Source organism: Hydra vulgaris, chromosome 08 (genome assembly GCF_038396675.1).
Source record: "Hydra vulgaris chromosome 08, alternate assembly HydraT2T_AEP".
Classification (NCBI taxonomy): Eukaryota; Metazoa; Cnidaria; class Hydrozoa; order Anthoathecata; family Hydridae; genus Hydra; species Hydra vulgaris.
In genome coordinates this window covers 4,935,229-4,959,385 of record NC_088927.1, presented here as the reverse complement: position 1 = coordinate 4,959,385, position 24,157 = coordinate 4,935,229, and the positions used below count along the sequence as shown (strand labels likewise).

At 25.4% G+C, this 24,157-nt stretch overlaps 1 protein-coding gene across 1 annotated transcript in view; it reads left to right on the top strand.

Annotated features, from left to right (window-relative positions):
* Positions 1 to 7,735: 7,735 nt before the first annotated feature.
* LOC100202880 (cAMP-dependent protein kinase type I-beta regulatory subunit) overlaps positions 7,736 to 24,157 on the top strand; it is a 36,990-nt gene continuing 20,568 nt past the window's right edge. Inside the window, exons 1-4 of the mRNA XM_065802353.1 lie at positions 7,736 to 7,998; positions 18,252 to 18,392; positions 18,689 to 18,780; positions 22,345 to 22,453. Coding sequence (XP_065658425.1) covers positions 7,825 to 7,998; positions 18,252 to 18,392; positions 18,689 to 18,780; positions 22,345 to 22,453 — 516 coding nt within the window. The 5' untranslated portion in view covers positions 7,736 to 7,824. The remainder of the gene's footprint in view (positions 7,999 to 18,251; positions 18,393 to 18,688; positions 18,781 to 22,344; positions 22,454 to 24,157) is intronic.

Below are 24,157 nucleotides of genomic sequence, written 5' to 3'. Positions count from 1 at the left end.
TAGTGCGTGTAAAATTTTGCGTTTGTAAACATTTTATAAACAAAAGTTGTCCCAAATGAAAGAAAACTTTATTGACGACAATATGAGGGTTGACGTAAATTACTTTTAAAAGAAGAATATTTAAAAAAGTAGTAGTTTAAATCATTGCGCAGGCCATTAAAAACCCTTTGAAACAAATCGCAACGTATAGCCCAACTCTCGACACTTAGGTGTTCGTCGCTAACAGAAATGATAAATTGTCAGAATTTTTAGCTGACCATCTGAATCAAGTTATGGAACAGTGATAAAATACAATATCAATATTTTTTAGGTTATAAATTACTTGAAAAGTTGTGCTTAATGATTTTAACCACTCATGGTTAGCACGTATCCTGATAATGTCTACCTAGCTGATTCAAGAACGCCACTTATATGAGGTGATAACGTACGCACCAAGGTACCGTGTGATGCAAGTTTTGAAATTTTTTAATTTTAACCGTGGAAAATAGTCTAATTTGAATGTTCAAATCAAGTAAAATCTTGACTATATAGTGTGACAATAAAAACACGTGTAAAATGAGAACCACTACAAATAATTTGATAAAAATTGGTGCAAATGTAGCATATTGCCACACCAAACTCAGCATAAAATTTCAGTCGGATTGGGTTTACTCGTTAGAGATTTATAGCAGATTTAGTTTATATTTTGTTAGTTTTCTGCTACTTAGATCTCAAAACGATACCGATTACTGTGATATTTTCAAAATAAAGGTTCTATGAGTGTTCTACTATGTAATAACAATGTTTGTTACATGTAGCAATAAAACAATATAATTGTTTTATATATATTCAGAAGAATTTAGACAAAAATATTGATCTGCTATTTGAAGCGTAATTTGAATTTATGCAGCGCAGTGGTAGCGCACTTGCCTCAGAAAAAAAGTACCCGTGGTTCAAACCCCATTTCGCGGCAAGTTTTGCGACAACGGTTAGGAAGGAGGCGTGAACTTCCAATTAAATGCTCATCCGCGGTTCTCTGTCATAAGACCGTATGAACTTCTTGGGGCAGCTAAATAAAATTAAAAAAAAAAATGGCTCAAGCATTTCGTAAATATCTCAACATTTCCTAATGTATAAACTATTGCCAAAATGAGAAATAAAGTGCAAAAAAAATTATCAGTTGGTAAAAAAATATAAAACAAATGCTTCTGTAGTTCACCTGCATTTACCTAAAAATTACCAGCGGAAAAAAAGATTCTGGTACAGTTTGGATTGTTACTCACTGCAATGGTTTATCAAGTCTTGTGAATCATCTTTTTCAATCTTGCAAAATATCTGGTGGATATTTTGTTGACCTTGGAATTGATGGTGATAAAGGTTTTTTCAAGTTTTGTCAAAGCATTGTTAATACAGCGTTAAGGGTTGATACCAGCTCACCGTCTCAAAAATAACCTTTCACTCAAAGGACTGGGAAAAACGCTGAAGATAGGAGACAAATTTTTTTTGCAGTATCAGAAGATTTGCAAGAAACTTACTTTAACATTGAGCAAATCTGGTCACTGATTAATGCAAGTGGAGTTGAACTAATTTTGGCTTGTGATATGAAAGTTGCAAATATAATTTGTGGTCTTTGAACCCATTCAAGTATGCACCCTTGTACATGGTGTGACGTCAAATCCAGGTGTCTTGCCAAATCTGGAATCTTGCAAAAATTGGGTTCAATCAAATCTAGCCTCATGTCTTGTCAGCAACCTGGCGGGGTTGTTTGGTAATGTCATTCGAAAGATAATCATCAATGGGCCTGACAATGTTCTGATATCCTTTTAAGAGTTGTCAATTATCTTTTTAAGATACTTTAAACTGCTTGGATAGTTGGTGTTAAGTGGACAGCTACCCTCCACATTTAACTGAGCCCATATCATGAGGAGCTAGTTCGAAAGAGATGAATTCAGGAAGCTTATAAAATGTAGATGTGCTCCAGCTACTTGCTGATACAAACTCGGTTCCCAACACTCTTCACATAGTTAAAGCATTCATTTTTTATGATTTGGATTTATCTTCCAGCCGTATTTTGCTGAAATAATTAAAAATTTCAATCGGTGTTACTTAATGATAACTGGGACAAGCGTAACATCCAAAGTTCACACTGTCTTCTACCACATCAAAGATTTCATCAGTCGCAAAAGATCCCCCTAAGGACTATATATAGTGAACAAACTGTCAAAACTGCTCATCAAGACTTTTATAAACATTGGTCAAGGTATAAACAAAACAATAAAAGAGTATAAAGAAGATGCTGCATAACTGATCTGAACAGTAAGTATCTTTAAAGAACTGCTACCATAATTTGGTTTATTAGATTAGATTATTTATTAGCAGAAAATCATAGTTTACGGTTTATAATAAACATTTTAAACATTTAATTCTTTAACTGCTGTTAGTAATTATGAATTTTAATATTGCATGTAAAAGTATTGAAGAGTATTTGACTAAAAGAGTATATTAGGCTATTTTGAATAAATTTCTTTTAGAAATTTTGTAAAGTATAAATTTCGTATATACTTTAGAAAATATTGAGATATTTACGCCATGCATAAGCCAATTTAAACCTCGCTTCAAATAGCAGATCAATATTTTTGTCTATAGAATGAAAATGGTATATGTAGCAATAAAACAATTATATAGTTTGATTGCTACATGTAAATCTTTAAAATTAAACTGTTTTCCGCGAACAAAACTAAAAGATTTCGAAATTTGCATCACAAGATACCTTGATGAGTATGCTATCACCTCATATAAGTAGCGCTCTTGAATCAGCTAGGTTGACATTATCAAGATACGTGCTAACCATGAGTGGTTAAAATCATTAAGCACAACTTTTCAAGTAATTTATAACCTAAAAAATATTGATATCGTATTCTATCACTGTTACACAATTTGATTTAGATGGTCAACTAAAAAATCCAATAATTTATCATTTCTATTAGCGACGAACACCTTAGTGTCGAGAATTAGGTTATACGTTGCGATTTTTTTTCTAAAGTCTTTTAATGGCCGTAAAAACAGTTTATGCCGGGTGGATTAATATCCGTTATAAATAAAAGAAAACGAGATGTTGCGTTTCCATTTGCACAGGCATATATATATATATATATATATATATATATATATATATATATATATATATATATATATATATATATATATATATATATATATATATATATATATATATATATATATATATATATGTATATATATATATATATATATATATATATATATATATATATATATATATATATATATATGTATATATATATATATATATATATATATATATATATATATATGTATATATATATATATATATATATATATATATATATATATATATATATATATATATATATATATATATATATATATATATATATTGAGATATTTACGCCATGCATAAGCCAACTTAAACCTCGCTTCAAATAGCAAATCAATATTTTTGTCTATAGAATGAAAATGGTATATGTAGCAATAAAACAATTATATAGTTTGATTGCTACATGTAAATCTTTAAAATTAAACTGTTTTCTGCGAACAAAACTGAAAGATTTCGAAATTTGCATCACAAGATACCTTGATGAGTATGCTATCACCTCATATATATATATATATATATATATATATATATATATATATATATATATATATATATATATATATATATATATATATATATATATATATATATATATATATATATATATATATATATATATATATATTTATATATAACGCGCAAGTCGGTTTGCCTTGCAACATCACAAAAGTCGTTAGTTTTTTTTTTGTCTCCTGTAAAGTTGGTAAAAATGACTTATGCGGTATTGTTAGCTAAGGGACGATATTGAAGTTTAAGAAAGACAATTGTTTGTTTTTAATAAGATTTAAAGTATTGGGATTATCTCATCGGGATAATAAGATTGCAGTAAATAATTTAAATTTACAGAAGATATGAAATATTTAATTGTAAAATTAAATAAAGTTGGATGTAAAAAAGTATTCATATTGTTAACAAAAATACTTGAAATTGTAGAAATTTGTATAAATACTCACAAAAATAAATTGGAAAGAAAGTCGCAATCAATTTTGAAAAGCAAACAATAGTTGGTTTTGAAAAAAAGTAAGAGTTTCACTTAAGAAGGGGAATTAATTTTCATTTAAGAAGGTGAATTGAACAGCCTCTTGGGTTATGGAATTGTCTATTCAGGAATTGGAGTCATTGGGCCATTGTTCCAATGTTGCACCAAAGTTAGTGTGCTGCTTTTATATTATCTGAGTAATAACTTCAATTTTAAAATGCTTTTAGATTATTATGATAAATCACAATTATTATAATAAACTATTTTATTATTACTTAAATTTATTTGCTAATAATAATGATCTATAATAATAATAATGATCTCGCAAACCGATGGTTTTTGTAATAAATTATTGTTTGTTTAGAAAGCGTCTGGTTAGTTAGTTATTTAGTTAGTTGGTTATACGGTTGGTTTAGTTAGTTATTTAGTTAGTTGATTATATGATTGGTTAGTTGGTTATATAGTTAGTAAGTTAGATCTTTTTTCATATACATATTGTTATTAAAAATTTTTTATTCAATGTAGTTTTTCATATTAAAATTTATTATGGTTTGCCAGTTTTATCTGTTAGTTTTTATTCCTCATTCGAAATCTTAACTTCTAAAGAAAAAACATTTATATAGGTAGATTACTTAAGACCAATCTCTGTTTGATATAAATATTAAAGAATTAGTAAAATAGCAATTAAGATACTAAACCAGTTCTTAATAAAAAATCAACTAAATCTAATGGATATCTTAACAATTCCAGACTTTAAATTGTATTGCAAGACGCTTGGGTGTCTTAAAATACAATATTTTACTAAGATTATTCAAAACATTAATATAACACTGGTTAGTATAACCAAACTACAAAATATCGACCACTCGGTTTTTACCGATAAATTAATAAATTAAAAAATTAATTATATAATGAATTCAACCCAGGAGTGAATCCAGCATTTTTTGGTCTTTGAGCTAATTTCCAGGCATGGAGCAAACTCCAAACATTCATATGTTTATACTTATGTCAAATAAGTATAAACAAAATAAATTTGTAACCCCCTCAAATTGAGCGAGACTCAAACTTTATAAGATCATAATTTTTGAATGTTGAATTATTATAAATTTAAAGTTTATCGATGAATATAAATCCAGTTGAGAGTAGTACAAAAAATATTTTTCAACTTGTTGCTCTCACGTTTGAAAGTAGAAAGGAAGGGGGTTGAAATTAGGAACTTTTTTGTTCTCAGGCTCCAATCATTGCAATTTTTTGCAAAGCATCCGTAACTGACATAAGTATAAAACATAAAAATGTTGGGAGTTTGCTCAATGTCTTGAAGTTAGCTATTTCAAAGACCAAAAAATGGTGGATCCGCCCCTGATTTATCATATTATATTCTGACCCAAATTCATTATGTTCATAACTTTATGAATTCAAAATAAAAAAAATTTCAGATTCCTCGTTAGATTTTAAATCGGCGTTTTGAAATTTTCCCTCGAGATATAAACGATAAAAAAGCGCGTCACCTGCACATAAATGTAAGAAACCCGAAATTTACTGAGACTGGTCTTAAACCACCTAAGTATGAAACAGAATATAAAAAAAAAATTGAGGATTTACTAAATTTTCAAAGTTTTATGAACGCATTTAAACCTTTATATTCAACCTTGTCTAGATGTCGCAACGTTAGAATTATCGTATTCTGTCTCCACATTTTTGAGTTTTGAGATAAAATGATTTAAAAAGTAAAAACTTTAGGATACATTTTTGTAACTCATGTTATCTCCGCAACTTTTTTACTCATAACTTAAGTTTCAATACAATAAAAAAAACATTATTCTGAGGTACATGACTCTGTCAATAATTTGACAATATTAGTTTTTCAAAAGATGGAGATAACGCGATAATTCTAACGTCACAATGTGTAATAAAAATGATTCTCAAGCACTGCAACATTAAGCTAGTCAATTTAAAAAAAATATTTTTAAAATTATTATTTTGATTTCAATAATTATTTTGAATATTATTATTATTTCAAGTACGGTTTGCTTGTACATTTAGGTTCATCGTTTTTAAAGTCAGGCTTATTTAAAAATAAAATTGTTAAGTAAATCTTTAAGCTCATGTTATCGAATAACTTTCTGTAGAAATAGTTTTGCATTCATAAGCGTTAATTATTACTTTTATTTTAAACGATTCTTTAAAAATTGATTTAAAATTTTTTGATCAGCTCACCTTTATTTTAGAAAAATAAAGGGCTTTTTTATATACCTAACATTTTACAAGTAAAGATAGTCTCTTTTCTTTACAGGCTATATAATCTCTTTTCTTTACACACTATCCTAATGTAATCAATCTGCGAATTTAAATAAGTTAAACCAATAGTATCATTAACAAAACTAATGTGGTAACTATACCGACATCGATAACGACATTGACACCGATACCAATATCATAAGACATTACATTTTTGTGAAAGTTATCTATTGAAAAACTAATAATAAATGCCACCCACGATGGCATGCTTTTATTTCAATCAATATTTTATACAATTAATACAAATAATTTTGTAGCCATCGTTTCTGAAGTTGCATAAAAAATAATTTGATTAAGATAAATATGAATGAAGTAAAATTGGTTTCAATTACTTTTTATTTTTATATAACACAAGCAATCTTTAAATCAATTTTATTATGGTTTAAACTGTTTCCAAATTGCTTCGACGTCATAATTGACTATTAAACTGTATGAAGTCATCATAGAATTAATCAGACATCATATTTGTTTGTTTTTTTGTTTAAGAATTATATATATCAGATTCTAGTTGATAATTAAAAGAAATAAAGTTCGATACGCTTTTAAGAAATTAAAACCATTATTATTATTATTATTTTTTTGAAGAACGTTTTACGTCCTAATTTTATCTTAATAATGTAAACGTGTGTAACATAAAACACGCGTTTACACATACATTCTTTATCTATTGGAGTGTTTTCTGGTCTTAAGTAGGTGGACTGATAAAATATTTTTTTTTTTTTTTTTTGCCCTGCTCTTTATTTATTTGTATTTGCAATTTTGTTATACAATAGTTTTATCTTCAAAATTCTTTATACCAACAACTACAAATTCTAAAAACCAACTCAAAGTAGTCTACTGAATCAAAAACTTAGGTACGCAACTAGTTGGTCTTGCTTAATCTACTACTCGTGCAAAAAATTAACTACTAAATCAAGTTTTAAATTTTAAGTTACAGGTCCGTAGCAACAGGAGGGGGAGGGGGAGCAGCAGGGGCATTTGCCCCCCTCCCCACATTAATTATACAAATAAATAATTTTGAAGAAATTGACTGAAAAAAATAAATAAAAAAAAGGTCCTTAAAACTATTTCTCGGTAGTACTGCCCCCCTCTCCCCTTCCCCCCCCCCCCCTCTCCAATTTAATTTTTGTTCCTACAGGCCTGAGTTAGATATTAACTATAAAATCAATGTTTAAACACTAAACTAAGCATTAAAATTAAAAGGAGGAGTAGACGGATATGACTTTATCTTTAAAAAACGGAAGAAGCAAAATTCACTTGGCAACCGAGCAAAGTTCAACCCCGGGTTTCTCAAACATCTGCTCGTTAAAGATAAAATTGTTGAAAACTTTGATTGGATAAACTATCACTGGATAATATTCCGAGGTCGGTAATAGTGTTCTTGTTTTGACGTTTATATAATCATTTAAGGATGAAAATGGCGTCTGATCAAGAAGGTGATGCCGAAATGATACAAGAATGTGAGGAGTATGTGAAAAAGCACAGAATTCAAATAGTTTTAAAAGATGCCATTGTTGAGCTATGCATAAACAAACCTGATAATCCATATAAATTCTTACGCGATCATTTTGATAAGCTAGAAAAGGTAAGAAAAACAATGTTTGATTTTTGGCAATAAATCATCATCAAATTATTGTTTTAAAAGGTTCAAAGCAATACTTTTGCAAGAAATGCCTTTGAAATAATATATACTAATTTTTTATGGCGTTTTAAGTTTTATGCTAAATAAGACGTAAGTAAATCGATGAAATAAACTTGTTCTCAAAATCAAGCAACAGCGAGCAGAGAGTTAACATAAATTTGTAGCATAAAGAAAATAGTTTATAGGAGTTAAATTATTTTCAGAAAACTGAAACCATTTGAATAAAATTTTGTTTAAAATTAACCGTAGTTTGAATTAAAAAAACAAGCATTATAAAGCTCAATTTTTTACAAAGTTTGCTATAAAGCAAAACATTTACTAAAATTTTCTTATAACAAGCAAGCATGTTTTGTTTTTCAACTTTGAAGAATTTTTCGATCACTTATAGATAAAAATTTTTAGGTAGAAATGACCATGTCTGATTTTTCACATAAATTCTCACCATTTATTTTAATTGTTTTAACATGAATATCGACTGCATATTATTTTTGTTATATACTTCAGTTTTTACCTAAAAATGGTTTTAGAAATTATTTATAATTACTTTTTACATAATAGGTTTTAAAAAATAATGCTTGAAAAGTTTCTCTTTTTTTTCAGGTTTTTAAATGTACTGCACTCAAATTGATTTTTAAAAAAACATTGAAACAAATTTAAAATTAGTTTTTGTTTTCAATAGTTACTTGAAAACGACAAGCGTTGTTATATATGCTTCTTTTTATAGTACACTGAAACATTGCATTAGTAAAAGTTAAAGTACCTAATTATTAAGCAGCAAAAATTACAAAAAAATCTGTAACTTATTTTCATGTAAAAATAGTTATCCACTATAAAGTTAAAGACCCTAGTTTCAAATATTTTGTAATATTACAAACAGATAAAATTATATACTGAGAAAGATTTAAAATCAAAGTTTTTTAAATTTCTTGCATTTATAGTTTTATTATTATTTAAAAATTTTTTTTTAGAAAAAGGTAGTTTATTAGAAAAGATGGGGAAATTTTGCATATTTAATAATTTGCTTTTTTGATCTTGATATATGGATGAATGGCTTGTTTACATATTACAAGAAAAATATTGGAAAAAACTAAATGATACAAGCATAATAAAGTATTATTAAATTAACTAAATTGATTAATTTCAAAAACAATATTCAAGTTAAAAAATTTAATTAGATAAAAGTTATTAATTATTCAGCTTGCTATGATTATATTTTAGTATTAACTGAATAGCCTTTTATTGTTTGTTAATTAAGGTCTAAGATTTCGTTTGGCTTGGCAGTTAAATTTTTATATGCAACTATTGTTTTATTTATTTTATTGATTCTCTGCTTGTCAATACAAATAAAGATGGCACAAATATTTTCGTACTTTTTTTTAAGTTTGATAAAAAGTTATGAAATAACATTTTTATAATATTAAGTTTCTTTATAACATAATGCAGTAGGTTCTGCTTTGACTCTAGATTATCCAAACAATGTAGAATCCTAAATTAGATGCTTTTCAGCATTGCATAGAAGTTAAAAAACAAGGCAAATGATAGTCACAGTATAACTGATTTTTTCTTGTTATTGTTGTTATAAATTGTTTATATATTGTTATTATCAAGGCAATAAAAAGGATTTAGCTTATGGTGTACCCTGAGAGATGCTTCAGGTCTTGGCAAATTTAATAAATTAAAATAAGATGACCAAATGGCAAAAGATGATCTGATTAAATGAGATTAATTGATGACTTGTAGTTTCTAATCAGAAAATTAAAGCTCTTAAAATGCGACAAAATGAAAAATGTTTTAGTAAACAAAACATCATTGTGAAACTCCCTTCAGTTACAAAAATATAGAAAAATCAAACAATGTAAATACTGTGGACTTTTACCATAAAAATGTGGACTTTTACTAAAAATTGTGGACTTTTACTATAGAAATGCTCAGTGTTTGGTAAAAGTTACTTAAAATGTGGGAAAATATAACCAAATCAAGTATTAAATATGAAAGAAAAGTAGATAAAATAGACAATGATGATGCAATTGTTAATTTGATTATCATGGACAATGGATGCTTATGAAACTGTGTAAAAATAAATGACTGATATATAAAATTACAAGATGGAAAGTCAAGTTGGTTGCCTAAACATTTTTTATTAGTATATTTGCTTTGTATTTAAATAAGCATCTAACTAGTTGATACAGTTATTAAAGTTCTCAAGAAATATGAGGCAATATTGGAAGTTTAAAAAAAAATCATTGTTGCATATTATACAAAGAATCATGGTTAATTAAAATGAATATATTAAAATAAATGCAACAAATTTGATTAATAATGTCAACCTATTGTTCAGAGTTGACAAAGTAAGTATACTAATAAAAAAATCTCTCCACTAGTTGTCAGAAAACAAGATTGAGACTTACCTATATGTGCAATTTACAAAATAGGATTTAACCAGGAGATTTTCCTAGATATATTTCCTATATACTCCAAATATTAAAAAAATATATTTCATAAGGTGGCCAGAATGAACTATTTTGCTAAAATTGATCCCAAAGGACCATATTACTGAGTTAAGATACAAGGGCATGCAGGAAATAATAGCAGTCAAATTATTTTAAATAAAATATTTTTTTCTTTTGTTTATATAATAAACTTAGTAGCATCAACATAACATATAGAGACAAAAGATATATTAATAGAAAAAGAGCAAAATTGCATTTACTGTAATAATTTAGACAAACTTTTAAATGTAATAAAGACTAAACCCTGAGGCTAAAAAAGTACAACCTTTAGAAGATGTTGTTAAACAGAAAGTTATTGAAATTTATAAATTGAAGATTCCAATCTGGTTATGAATCAAATAACAATATGCAAAAAAAAAAACTTTGTTTGCGTGTGTGCCTAGAAATGTAAAAGTAGATTATAAAAAACACATAACATCAGTTCGTTTAAAGGATATTTTTCCGGCCTTTTAAAATATATACCCTCAAAAACTGCCTTTGCCACAGTCCAAACAACCATTAAGAATAAGTATAAAATATAATTAAGATTTGAGCCTTTGTATAATTGTTGCCATTACTGCTTTATCAAAGAAGTATAATCCTCCTACTTATCAGTGGCGAAACAAATTTTGGAAAAAACAAGAGTTTTCTTTGTGCAAGATGCTGTATTATGTTTTACTGGTAAGTTGATTAAGCAAGCTTACGCCCTTTTGTTGTTTATTATATGAAATAGATCAACTCAGATGTGATTGCTATTAAATAATTTTTTTTTCACAAAATTATTTCCTATTGTCAAAAGCAAACTACCAGTAATCAATAATGTAAAATACTTTTAATCATATCATCTGAAAAATTACAAATTAAATGCTGAGTATCACTTCTTTTCAATGTCCCAAGGAAAGAGTTCATTGTATGGAATAGGAGAAACTACAAAAAGAGAAGCAGCAAAATATAGCCTTTCAGGAGCAACTACAAATCAGATTCTTACACCACATGAACTGTGTACATGAGCAGAAAACGTTAAAGCTGTTAAGATATTTTATCTTTTAATTGCAGATATCAATAGTTGTGAGATTTAGGATCAAAATGAAGTGATGCGCGCAGTCCCAAGCACACGAAGCTGTTACTGTTTTGTATCAGATTGAAAGAAATTGTTTTTATGGAGAATTTTATGTGATACTGTCTATAATACTCATTAGCCTAATAAGATTTAGTTAAAAGAAAAATTATGAATTTTTTTTTACTGGGTAAATATATTGCATGCTTTTACAATATTAAATGGTACATAGGGCTTATGCTTAAGATTTATGATAATATGAAAATAGTCTAATAATAATCAAGGCAGTGTTGGGTTGTATTTGAAAAATAATATGTCAATTAAGTGCTCCATCCATTAAGGGTAGAAGTGCTTGTTACTATAGTCTTGCTAATAATGATTATGACACTATTAAGAGTTATGCAAATTAAAGATATCAGGGTTTTATGTATCTTTATACTAATGATTTATAACTTTTTATTTCAACTTTTTTGTAGTATAATATAACTTGTTTTTAGTTTTACTTATAAACTACGAAAGCATCACACTCAAACATTATAATATATATATATTATATATATATATATATATATATATATATATATATATATATATATATATATATATATATATATATATATATATATATATATATATGTAAAGACCTTGTTTTAAATAAAAAATGCTTAACACAATAATGTGAATTTGACGTCATAAAATTCTCTTTATTTTTTTATTTTTTAAAGACTAACTTTTTTAAATTACTGCAATAATAATAATTACCGCAAAACAAGTTAAATGCTATTTAACTTCTTTTTTATTGTTACTTTAAGGAAATGTTTATTTAAAAAAAAAATTTTTTAATATTAAATAATTAAATTTAATATTAATTTTAACAAATTTCTTTCTTTTCTCAACATTTGCATAAATGAATTTAAATATGTTAAATTTTTTAATTTTTAAATGATTATTTCTTAAATTTTTAATTGCGGCTTTGCAACTACAAATGATTTTTTATTAAAAAAAAAATTAGTGGGTAACAAATAAAAAAATTAAGTTAATTTATTTACTTTATTTATTAAAAGTTTATTATTTTATTAACAATTTTGTTGTGAAAGCAAAGATTATTTTTCCAAACATCATTTATTGAAATCATATTGCTGTATATATCATATACAGCAATATGATTTCAAATAATTGCTGCAATTTAACTTGCGTTAAAAAAAAAAAAATTGATGTTTATTTAAAATTTAATTTTGAGTAAAAAAAAAAAAAGTTTAGGAAGGAAAACCGAAAAAACAATTGCAATAAAAATGAGCTAATTTTTTTGAAGAATAAATAAAATTTTAATATTGAACAATATTTAGTAATATTTTTAAATAAATTTGACAGTTCAGTTAAACCCAAACATTAACTTTAATTTTAATAAACTTAAATATATTTTTTAAATCAAAATTAAATGATATATTTTTCAAATCTAAATTAACTTATATATTTTTTTTATCAGAATAAAATTATATATTTTTATCAAATTAGTTTTAAATTAAATCATATATTTTTTATCAGAATTAAATTATATTATTATGATTTTTGCTTCAAGCTTAAAGTATTAGCATTTTTCAAGCGAAAAAATTAATCATTACAATAAAATAAGAACAAAATAAAATTTTAATTTTTTTTTTTTTTTTTGTTAATAAATAGCACTTATATCTAACACAGAGCGCAACAAATTGACGAACATGCAAATGTTTGGTAAAAAAAAAGAATGTCACATTTCTTTATTTCTACTTAAGCAAGCGTTGACATTTGCTTAAAATTTTTAAAAACGAGCGCATAACTCAGCAATTTTTTTTTCCAAATAATTATGCGATTGATAGTTTTTTATTTATTAAAAAAAAAACATAATTATTATAAAAAAACAATAAGTTACTAAAGTTTAAGATGCATTTTCAATGACTTTAAAAGAAACCATACTTTGTTACTCTAAGTACGCAACTGAAGAAAATAATGTTTTAGCATGGTTTTTACATGTGTTAAAAGCATGGGAAATTTCAGTTAAAATGAATGCATTTGCAATTACTTTAAAAGAAACCATGCTAAAACATTGCTTTCTTCAAAAGCGTACTTTTTTAAAATTTTCTTATTACCGTTAAATTAATGTTTGCTTGGTCTTTTTAAAGTTTCAAAAAAAAAATTTAAGATTTGTAGAAATATATATATACAATTTAATAGAATATATAGAACTATTATGTTTATTATAGTTTTTATCTTTTACTGTGTGTTTAACAACACGAATAATATGATATCTTATTATTAAATACTTAATATTATTATAAATATAATAATATCATATTTAATAATAACTTAATATAATAACTTATTAAGTACTTAATATTATATTATTATTTTTAAATGTCTTAAAAAAGGAATGTCAAAAAAACTTTCATTTTATTTTTAGTTTCCTTTTATTTAAATTTTTTCAAGTTTATATGTTTTTTTATAAGTAAATAAATTTAACAAACTCAATTGAGAAAAATTCACTATTTTGTATTAACAGATAACAGTTTACAGTTAAAATGTTATTGCATATTAGTTTTCATTAAATTGTGTGCGCTTTGCAAATGCGTGAAAAATTGTTTTGAATTAATAAAAAATTGATAAAATTCAATAAGCATCTTTAATATATCAAATAATTATATATCTTATTAACTAGAATAAAAGTTATTTGAGAATAAAACTCCCTTATAATTTAATCAAAAATTATTTGAATAAAAAAATAATAATAATTAAAAGAATAGAAAATAAAGCTGGCATAGTCATGGCCAACAACACAGGTTTCAAAGTGGAGGTGCACAACCATCTATTTAAAAAAACAAATCCTCTATATCTAGAATTTCTCTTTTTTTATTTAAAAAAAAAAAAGAGGGCCTTTAGAAAAAATTTGTGTGTGTAGGGGTGTGTCCCCTCCCCACATTGTTGATCCTGTTATTTGACATACCTCTTAAAATAGACGTTTGTCAATAAATAAAGAAACGAATGTCAATGTTTATTTAAAAAAAATGATTTGTTGCACCCTGTAATATAATTGTCATTCAAACTTTTGTTTGAATGACAATTATGTTACAGGGCACAACAAATCATGTTAAAGTAAATCCAGTTAAAGTAATTTTTTTAGATAACTTGACTACGTTTTTATATAGAAAGTGTTTTAAGAATTCGCTGTAAAATAAAGCTATAAAAAACTAGAGAATAAATCAGCATTACTCGAAGAAAAGAACTGAAGACTACACGAAATAAAAAAACCTAAATAAAATAAGCTAAAAAAAATTTATTAATAAAAAAAAGAAAATTCTTGTCAAAAAAATAATATACCCAAATATTTACTGTTTTTGTATTCTTATTTTTAGAGCGTTTGTTATTTTCCACTACCAAAATTAATACAAGTCAAGGAAAAATGCAGATAAGAATATAACCAAAATAAAAACATTTTTTGACATTTTTTTTCGCGACTTTTTTCAGTCAGTATATTAAGGAAATACTTTATTATTTTCGCTAGAAACATCGACAGTTTTAAAAAAAAATTTCAAATGTCTTTGCTAAACTTTACTGTTTTTATCAATGGACAGGAAAGCGAGAAAACTAATTGCTATTTATTTGTGAAATTTTTTTTTTTTATAACAAGTTTTTTTATGTAAAACGAAACGATGCTGCAAAATTTTGTGGGCTAGTGTATTGTTAATTTACTGTACTTTCTTAGCAAAAATTTTAGGAGTCTATTTAAAACTTTTGTTTAAGTTTTTAAATACATTTTTTTAAACAGAGCAATCGTTATGTTCATTGTTTCTAGTAATTTATATTAATATTGGAAATTAAGCAATATAAAAGAAACAATTTCGTACATGCATCAAATGCGTTAAATACATTTATTAAAGAAACTATGTTATTCTTTTATTTTTTTTTTTAAAAAAAGTGCGGTAGTGGTGTAGTGGTAAGAGCGCTCGCTTTGTAAGCGAGAGGTTCGGAGTTCGACTCCCACCACGTCCCTGGAAGTACCGCGCTCAACTTACTTTCTCCGCGCAGCGGCCTTGCTCGGCAAGGTTCGTGTTTCGGAGTTAAAGAGTTGAGAGAGGGTTGCACCACGAATAACAACTAAAAAATAAAAACACAAAAAAAAAATGAGTAGCCTCCTCGACTGTAGTGGCCCCCCTCGGGCCTTGGGGAGGTGAATAATCTAAAAAAAAAAAAAAAAAAAAAAAAAATTTAAATTATTCTGTCATTAGCAAAATTTATTAATCAAATAATATTCTTTACAAATAAATAACAATTTATTTTCTTATTTTCCTATTATATAAGTATTAAGAAAAAATGTCAAATATAGGAAAAACTTTTTTAAAAGGGAAAAGATAGAAAAATGAATAAACCTAATAAACAAATAAACGTAAGAAAAATTAACAAAATTTCTTATAGTTCTAGCGTACATAGCAAATTAGTTTCTTAATTATATGACTGATAAAAATTGTGAATAAATTGCATATCAAAACTTTCAATTGTTGTTAAATCGTTATAAAAGATGTTTTTTTCAGCAACGACTCTAAAAAAAAGAATAAAAAAGTTGTATAAAAATTTTATAAAAAATTTTTCTTTTAATTTACTTTTTTTAATTGATAAATTTTCTAGTTTATTTAATTAAACTTGATATTTTGTTTCAATTTTGCTTCCTTGTTTAAGAATTGTTTGTTTTTTTTAGTAAATAAGTTTAGCTTTTTGCTGCAAATTACTGAAACACTTTATAAGTTTAGTTAGTTAGACTTTATAAAAGATGCGTATAATATGATGCATATATCAGCGATTTTACGTAAAATTAAATTAATTTTTTTTACAAAATGATTGATACACACTTGTGTTATTTAAAGAACTTTAACCTATTATTTAAACAACTTTACATCTGTGTTATTTAAAAAATTTTAATGTACGCTTTGTACATATTTTTAATGTCTACAAGGAATTTCGTTTTTTAAACAATAGATAACTATGTTAAAAAAGTAAAATTTGCTTATTGAACGATATCTTATATATTATTGCCGAACTTAATAGTGTTAGTGCCCCTTCAAGCATGTTTAACACGGAACCCTTGGCAACCATTGCAACCAAGGTAGTGGCAAGAAAGAGTCACAATACATTTCGTTATAAGAAAATGTGAGCGAAAGTGTATGCAAATATCTTACTTATGTAAACTTGAAATAATGTAATGTTAAAATATATTAAATTATGTATTAAGTTTTATAGTATGACTTTTACTTGAAAACTGCATTGCGGCAACATCTGCCTAATTTTGATCTTTAGCATTAAAAAAATTATATAGTTTAAAAAATTTTCATTTATCAATGTGCCAGCGTGGATAGCACACAGAGCTTCTGAACAAGAAAGCTATGGTTTGAGTCCTATTACTGGTGACTTTTTTTAAAAAATTTTTTGATTATTTTAAAATACAAATTACTCTTGAAGTTTTATAGAGATTATATACAAAAATATGTAACTGTATTATTAACTATTATATTAGTATTAGTAACTAGATTATATACAACTATTATATTGTATTAGTAACTAGATTATATACAAAAATATATAACTGTATTACACTTTAACAAACGAAAAGATTTTTTAAAAAGCTAAAAACTTGATAAACATTAAAACACCAGGTGAAAATATTTGTCACGTATGTTTCATGATTGAGATGCTTATGTTGTTAATGTGCTTAGGTAATTAGAATACAACAAAAAAACACTGATGACAGCGCACTTAACCACTAAGCTATCAATGAAATGCATTTAGCACTGAAACAAATCTAATTATAAGTCTCTTATAAGCTCTATGTATGCGGAAAAGGTGCACACGTTAAGTTTTGTGCTTTTTAAGTTTTTTTTCATAATAAGTTATTTTACTAAAAAATATTGAAGTAAATAAGAAATAGGTATAGAAATAATCAGTGTGGAATAGATATGTATAGAAATGGTAAGTTTGGTAAAGACCCATATTTACGTATCCGGAAAGCTAGGATATTTTTCTAATACCTGAACAAATGTAACTTATAAAATTAATGTCTAAATAAATATTTACATGCTTGCTAGATTATTTTGCTTAGATTAATTTCTTTTATTTTTTACATTTTATTCATTTCCCTCGTATTAAAATAATAGACAAGTTTTTCTTCAGTAGCTGAATATTTTGATTATTTCAATATTTCTATAAAATATTTTAACTGAATTTATTATATTTGTAAGTAATAAGAATATTTCATGAATTTGTATTTAAACTTCTGTCACAATGGTGTGAGGTTTTCAAAACTTTACTTCATTAAAACACCTTTTAAAAATGTCTATAGAGTTATTTAATTATTACCAAACTTAAATGATTTTTAGCATAAGATAAATAGCATAGAGTAACAAAAATCGCTTTTCATGTACCTAAAATATTTTATGTTCAATGTTTTATCACAAGGCCTGGTAAAGTCTGATAAGATATGGTGTTAAATGACTATAATATATTATTTCCACTAACAGTAAATTATAAAAAATAAGTTGACTATGAACAAACATTAAATATACTGAAAATTATTGGTATAAACTTGTTTAAATTTTTTTAAATTATTTGTTATATATTTAATTTTTAAGGAAGCTCTTATAGCTCCTCCACATGAACCTGAACTTCTTCCATCAGAACCACCACCACTTTCTTCCACTACAAAAAGAAGAAGAGGAGCAGTTAGTGCTGCAGTAATTTCTGAAGAAGATGCAGCTTCTTATGTCAAAAAGGTTTTAATGCTACTAAATATTTTTAATAAAATTAGATATATTTAAATGTGTGTATATTTTGACACACATATTATACATACATACATACATACATACATACATACATACATACATACATACATACATACATACATACATACATACATACATACATACATACATACATACATACATAAATACATACATACATACATACATACATACATACATACATACATACATACATACATACATACATACATACATACATACATACATACTTACTTACATATATACATAATGAAATTTTTTTATAGGTGATACCAAAAGACTATAAAACAATGGCTGCCTTATCAAAGGCTATTGAGAAAAATATTTTGTTCTGTCATTTGGATGATGCTGAAAGAAGGTGATTTAAGTTTTTAATTTTTTTAATCATTCATTTTAAAACAATATATTTAATATTTCATTATGTATATGTATTTTATATAGATAGCAGAATTTGTTTTGGATTTTTGTATGCTTTATATAATGGTTTTTACAAAAAAAAAATAGACTGTTTTTGTTCTAAAACTTAAAATAAAAAGTTAAAAAGAAATAATACTAAAGAAAACTAAAGTCTTTGTTGTTTTAGTTTCATAAATGTATACACTGCTTATCCAAGTTAAATTGCACATACAAGCATCAATGTTGGGAATTATTCAGTTAATTATTACATTCATGCTTTTATGTGCACATGTAAACATATAATAAATAAATATATATGTATATATACATAGAAAAGTTAACTATTGCCTAAATATATATATGTGTGTGTGACACACATATATATATTTGTGTCACACACACATATGTATGTATGTATGTATGTATGTATGTATGTATGTATGTATGTATGTATGTATGTATGTATGTATAATATGTGTGTCAAAGTATATATATATATATATATATATATATATATATATATATATATATATATATATATATATATATATATATGTATACATACATACATATATACATATATACAACCTTAAAAATTAGGGTCAGCATTCTGCAAAAAATTGCCGACTTTGATTCTATGTTTTATGGTAAAACCTTTGTATCAAAGTTTTTTTACCAACCTGATGATCTCTAAAAGATTGTGGTCGGCAAATTATTGCTGACCTCATTTTTTCTAATTCTGATGGTTGTATATATAGTTAACTATTACATAAATATATATATATATATTAGTGATGTGCCATCGGCAAAGGCCGATTAAGGCTAATTATAGAGTTTAATGTATGTATATAAAGGTAATATCTTAATATTAGGTATGCATCTTGTATATATAAGGTGTGCCTATGCACCTGTTTAGTTTGGCTTAATAGTCAATACCGATGCATCGGCCAATGCTGATTAATCAACCAATGCCATCGGCCGATTAATCGGCCAATGGTTTAGCCGATTAATCGGTTGCTGGTTACCAATAGCATAGGCTAATAGGTCGAATCACTTCTGATGAATAGGAACATATTAAATACGTAATTTAAACCCTTAATATTATTATAATACCCTTAAATAAATACATTAAACCTATTATTAGCCACAATCGGCATTAGCCGATGGCACATCACTAATATATATATATATATATATATATATATATATATATATATATATATATATATATATATATATATATATATATATATAATTAACTATTAAATAAATGAAATGAGCCAAAATGTTGCCATGAAAACAATTTGCAACTTTAACTTTATCTAAGCTAACACTGTATTGTAAATGATATTTTTTTTAAAAAAAATATTCAATATAAAATGAATTTTTGGGTGGAAAACCATCTTAATATCTTAAACCATCTTTAAACCCCTTAACAACCTTAAACCATCTTTATTTCATTTTATAGATATTTTGCACAAGGTACCTGTTGCAAAATGTCTTTAAATAAATAAACTAATTTTTTTAAATAAGTCAACTAAAGCATTAAGATAGCATGAATATTCTGTATAGTTGCAGTGAACAAGCTTTTTAGAACGAAAAAAATGCTTTTTTAATGTTTTTTTTTTTTTTTTTTTTTTTTTTCAGTAACAGAATCTGTACCAAATTAATTTAAAAAAAAAGAATGAGTGAATATAAACTTTTTGTTTCTTCTTGCTGTAAGAGATTGTATTTATATGTTAATCCTTCCTGTGTTAGATCATATTCATATATTGATGCTATTTGTAATAGATCATGTTCATATATTGACACTTTCTGTGATAGATCCTGTGGATGCTACCTGCCCAAACACAAGTTTATCTGTGGACACACACACACACACATATATATATATAAAATTGGGTTTGTCAAAAGGATTTTTTTTCAATGAATGGAATTTTTGCCTCAATGGTACTTCCTGAGTGGTTATAATTAAAATGGTCATAATCTGTTTAATCTACATCGTAATATGTGTGGATACCATTTAAAAGGTGTGGACACCATTTAGCAGTTGCTTACATTTTAGTATTTAGACTTAAGCGAAAAGGTGATTGATAAAATTATTATATAGTAAAAAAATATTACTCAACTATATTATTCATTTTGATTTTTTATGTTGAAAAAACTTGTAGAAATGATGCTATTTGTGCTATTGAATTTATGGAATGAAGAATTGTTTTCTAATAATAATCAAAAAATATTTTTGGAATATATTGCAAGATTTTACAGCATGTTTCTTTGCACTTTGTATATGTGATGCAAGCTAGATACAACACAAGTAGTACAGTGTGTTTAAATAGTTTAACTAACTTGATTATAAGCCCTTTTAATTTTATACTGTTAAATGCAGTTATATCAAGACAGATTTACCTGATTTTATTAAGCATTCAAACTTCTTGTTGCTTGCTTATAAAGCAAGTTGTACAGAGTTTAAACTTTCTCACTTCTATTGTTGCCATTTCAATTGCATTTTAGTTTTGATTTTTAAATGTTTTTCTTGTTGAACTTTATTTTCTTACATTTTTGCTCTTTTTTTTCAACAAATAAAAAAAAAAACTTGAAAGTTTTATATTTTTAATTGTTACTGACTTGCAAACAGTTAAGGAAAAAAATGTAGTAAAATGTAATAAAACATCCCAACTGTCATCTAATTAATGATAAATATATAATACAAACTAAATGCTAGATAAATGTTTTAGTGACAATTGATTAGCACATAATTATAAGTATCAGCAGTATAATCATAAATCACAAATTAGAGTTTATGGTTATTCTGTTATTTATACTTTATTCTGTTATGATTATAATAATTAGCAGGGCTTGAGTACATACATCAACTGTAGGTTTGGGTTTAGGTTTTTACCATCTATGTGTGAATTGTATTTATTACAGCAAAAAAACATTTTTCATTATTATTATTCCTTGTCTGAAAAACTGCTTAACCTTTTAAGAAAAACTGTTTGCCTAAAAGCTTAAAAAAATCAGCATTTGTCGACCTTAATTATTTAAATTTTTAATGTTGACAGTAATTGTAGATATGATGCTATTTGTACTATGAAATTTATGGAATGTAATGTAAATTTTTTTTATAAAGTTCAAAAATGAATGTAAAATTTTTTTTAAAAACCATATAAGTGTTTTTTATATGTAAGTTGATGTATGTATTGGTTAAATACACCAGCTGAGATTATCCATGATGAAAATTACTTCAGTATGAGGTTATCTATAGGGCTGGATAAATCTTGATGAAAATTAGGTAGTTTGTAGGGATGCAATTTTAAAGGTTTTGTTTTTATATAACCCTAAGATAAAGAAAATAAACTTTTAATTTTATTGATTTTTTTTTTTAACCAAAATGAGGCTTTGGTGTAAAAGTAAAAACTTTCTTTTTTGTTTTGTTTTTTTATTTTTAATTTGATAACCATTAATTTTATTAATAAAAAAGTATTTAATATTAATCTATATATATGTTCATCATATGTTCTAGTGATATTTTTGATGCAATGTTTATGGTAAAACACTCTGCTGGTGAAGTAATCATTTTGCAAGGCGATGAAGGAGACAACTTTTATTTTATAGACTCAGGAGAAGCTGAAGTATATTTTTTGATTTAATTTCTAGTTATGTTCATAAAACATTTTTTGGGTATGGAAGACTATTATTGCTTTTTTAAAAATTTAAAAAATTATCTGAACTTATGTATCATAAATTTTGAAATGGTTTTGAAATTTTAATGATTAATTTTTAATTGTATTCTTCTAATTTTTATTGTTGTTAACAGTTTATGTTTATCTACTACTTAACTGTGAATAGATATTTTTTTGCTTTGTTTACTATAAATATCTGTTGAATCTGTTGTTGGTTTGTTCTTAAAAATTCAACACAAATTTTCTTTGGTTATAGAACTTTTTACCATTTTGAAATTCTGAAATTGTTCAATAATGATAAGAAAATGAAACTGTTCAGTTTATGAAACAACTTTAATTTGTGTTTAAAGTTAGACAATCTGTTTCATATGTTTTGACATTCATGTCGAAACATAAAGATATTTATTCAATATGATTTTCTAGAGTATACTGCTCGAGCCTTATAAAAGACATTTCTATTCTAGAGTATGCTGCTCAAGCCTTGTGGGAGACATTTCTATTCTAAAGAATATGCAGCAATTAGTAACAAAATGAATCTACTCCTTACAACCACATAAAATCCAATAAAAAACATGATGAAATTCAGCACCCTTTAATCGTTAAATAATCAGAAATCATTCTAATGAATTTTTTTAATTTTATTCTGCAGGGATGCTAATGTGTTGTTGTTTATTGTAATGTTAATAAGTATTGATTATCATTGTTATTGGATTAAAATAAGTAAACAAATATTAAATTGAATAAAAGTTTTAGAGTTCTATAATAAAGTGTCTTCAGTTGTTTTTTATTTAAATCCTTTATTGTTGAAATTTCAAAATTGACCAGTATTTCTCGATCCTCAATTGGATTTTTTTTTGCGGCAATATAAACAACTCAATTTATTAAAGGGATCCCAAACTCCCAACACATGTTGTGTTCGATAAAATAGTTTAAACCATCTTTTTTTGATTAAAAATAAATAATGAATGCACACTGAGAAAAACTAATCTTGTCGTTTTAGTCGAAGCTCGCCTTCTCCATTTTACTCAAAAAATCAAAGTCTTTAAATTAAACTTCACAATCTGCAGACTTCGGTAATTCCTTTGAAGCGCGTTTATTTCGTAAAAGTTTTGGTATTTGATTTCACGGTTTTTATTTATTTTTATTTATAAATTTTTTTATTATTTGTTTAGTTATTTATTTTCATTATTTTGAATTCATATCTTATTTCATATCAATCTTATTTCATATCAATCTTATTTCATATCAATCTTATTTCATATCAATCATATTTATTTTCATATTTTTAATTGTTAATTTTAATATTTAAAAAGATATTAAAAACTTCTAAATATTCTATGCTTGTTTGTTGCTTTGAATTGTTATTGCACTATATTTAATGTTAATAAAAGATGAAGTATCTACTATCTCAATCAAGATTCTGATAAAAAATTGTTTTATATTAATTACCTGCATAAAATTAGTAACAGCATTTTTATTTGGTTAGACAATATTTCGTCTGAAAGTCAATCAAGAAAACTTAGTTTAAATAATTATGTCAAAATATATTTAAAACAAATGATTTTAATGATGGGGGTTCTAAAGTCTTTTTATGATGAAAGTAGGTAAAAAATAAATAACTAAATAAAAAGCTCAACGTTTAACTTTTTTTTT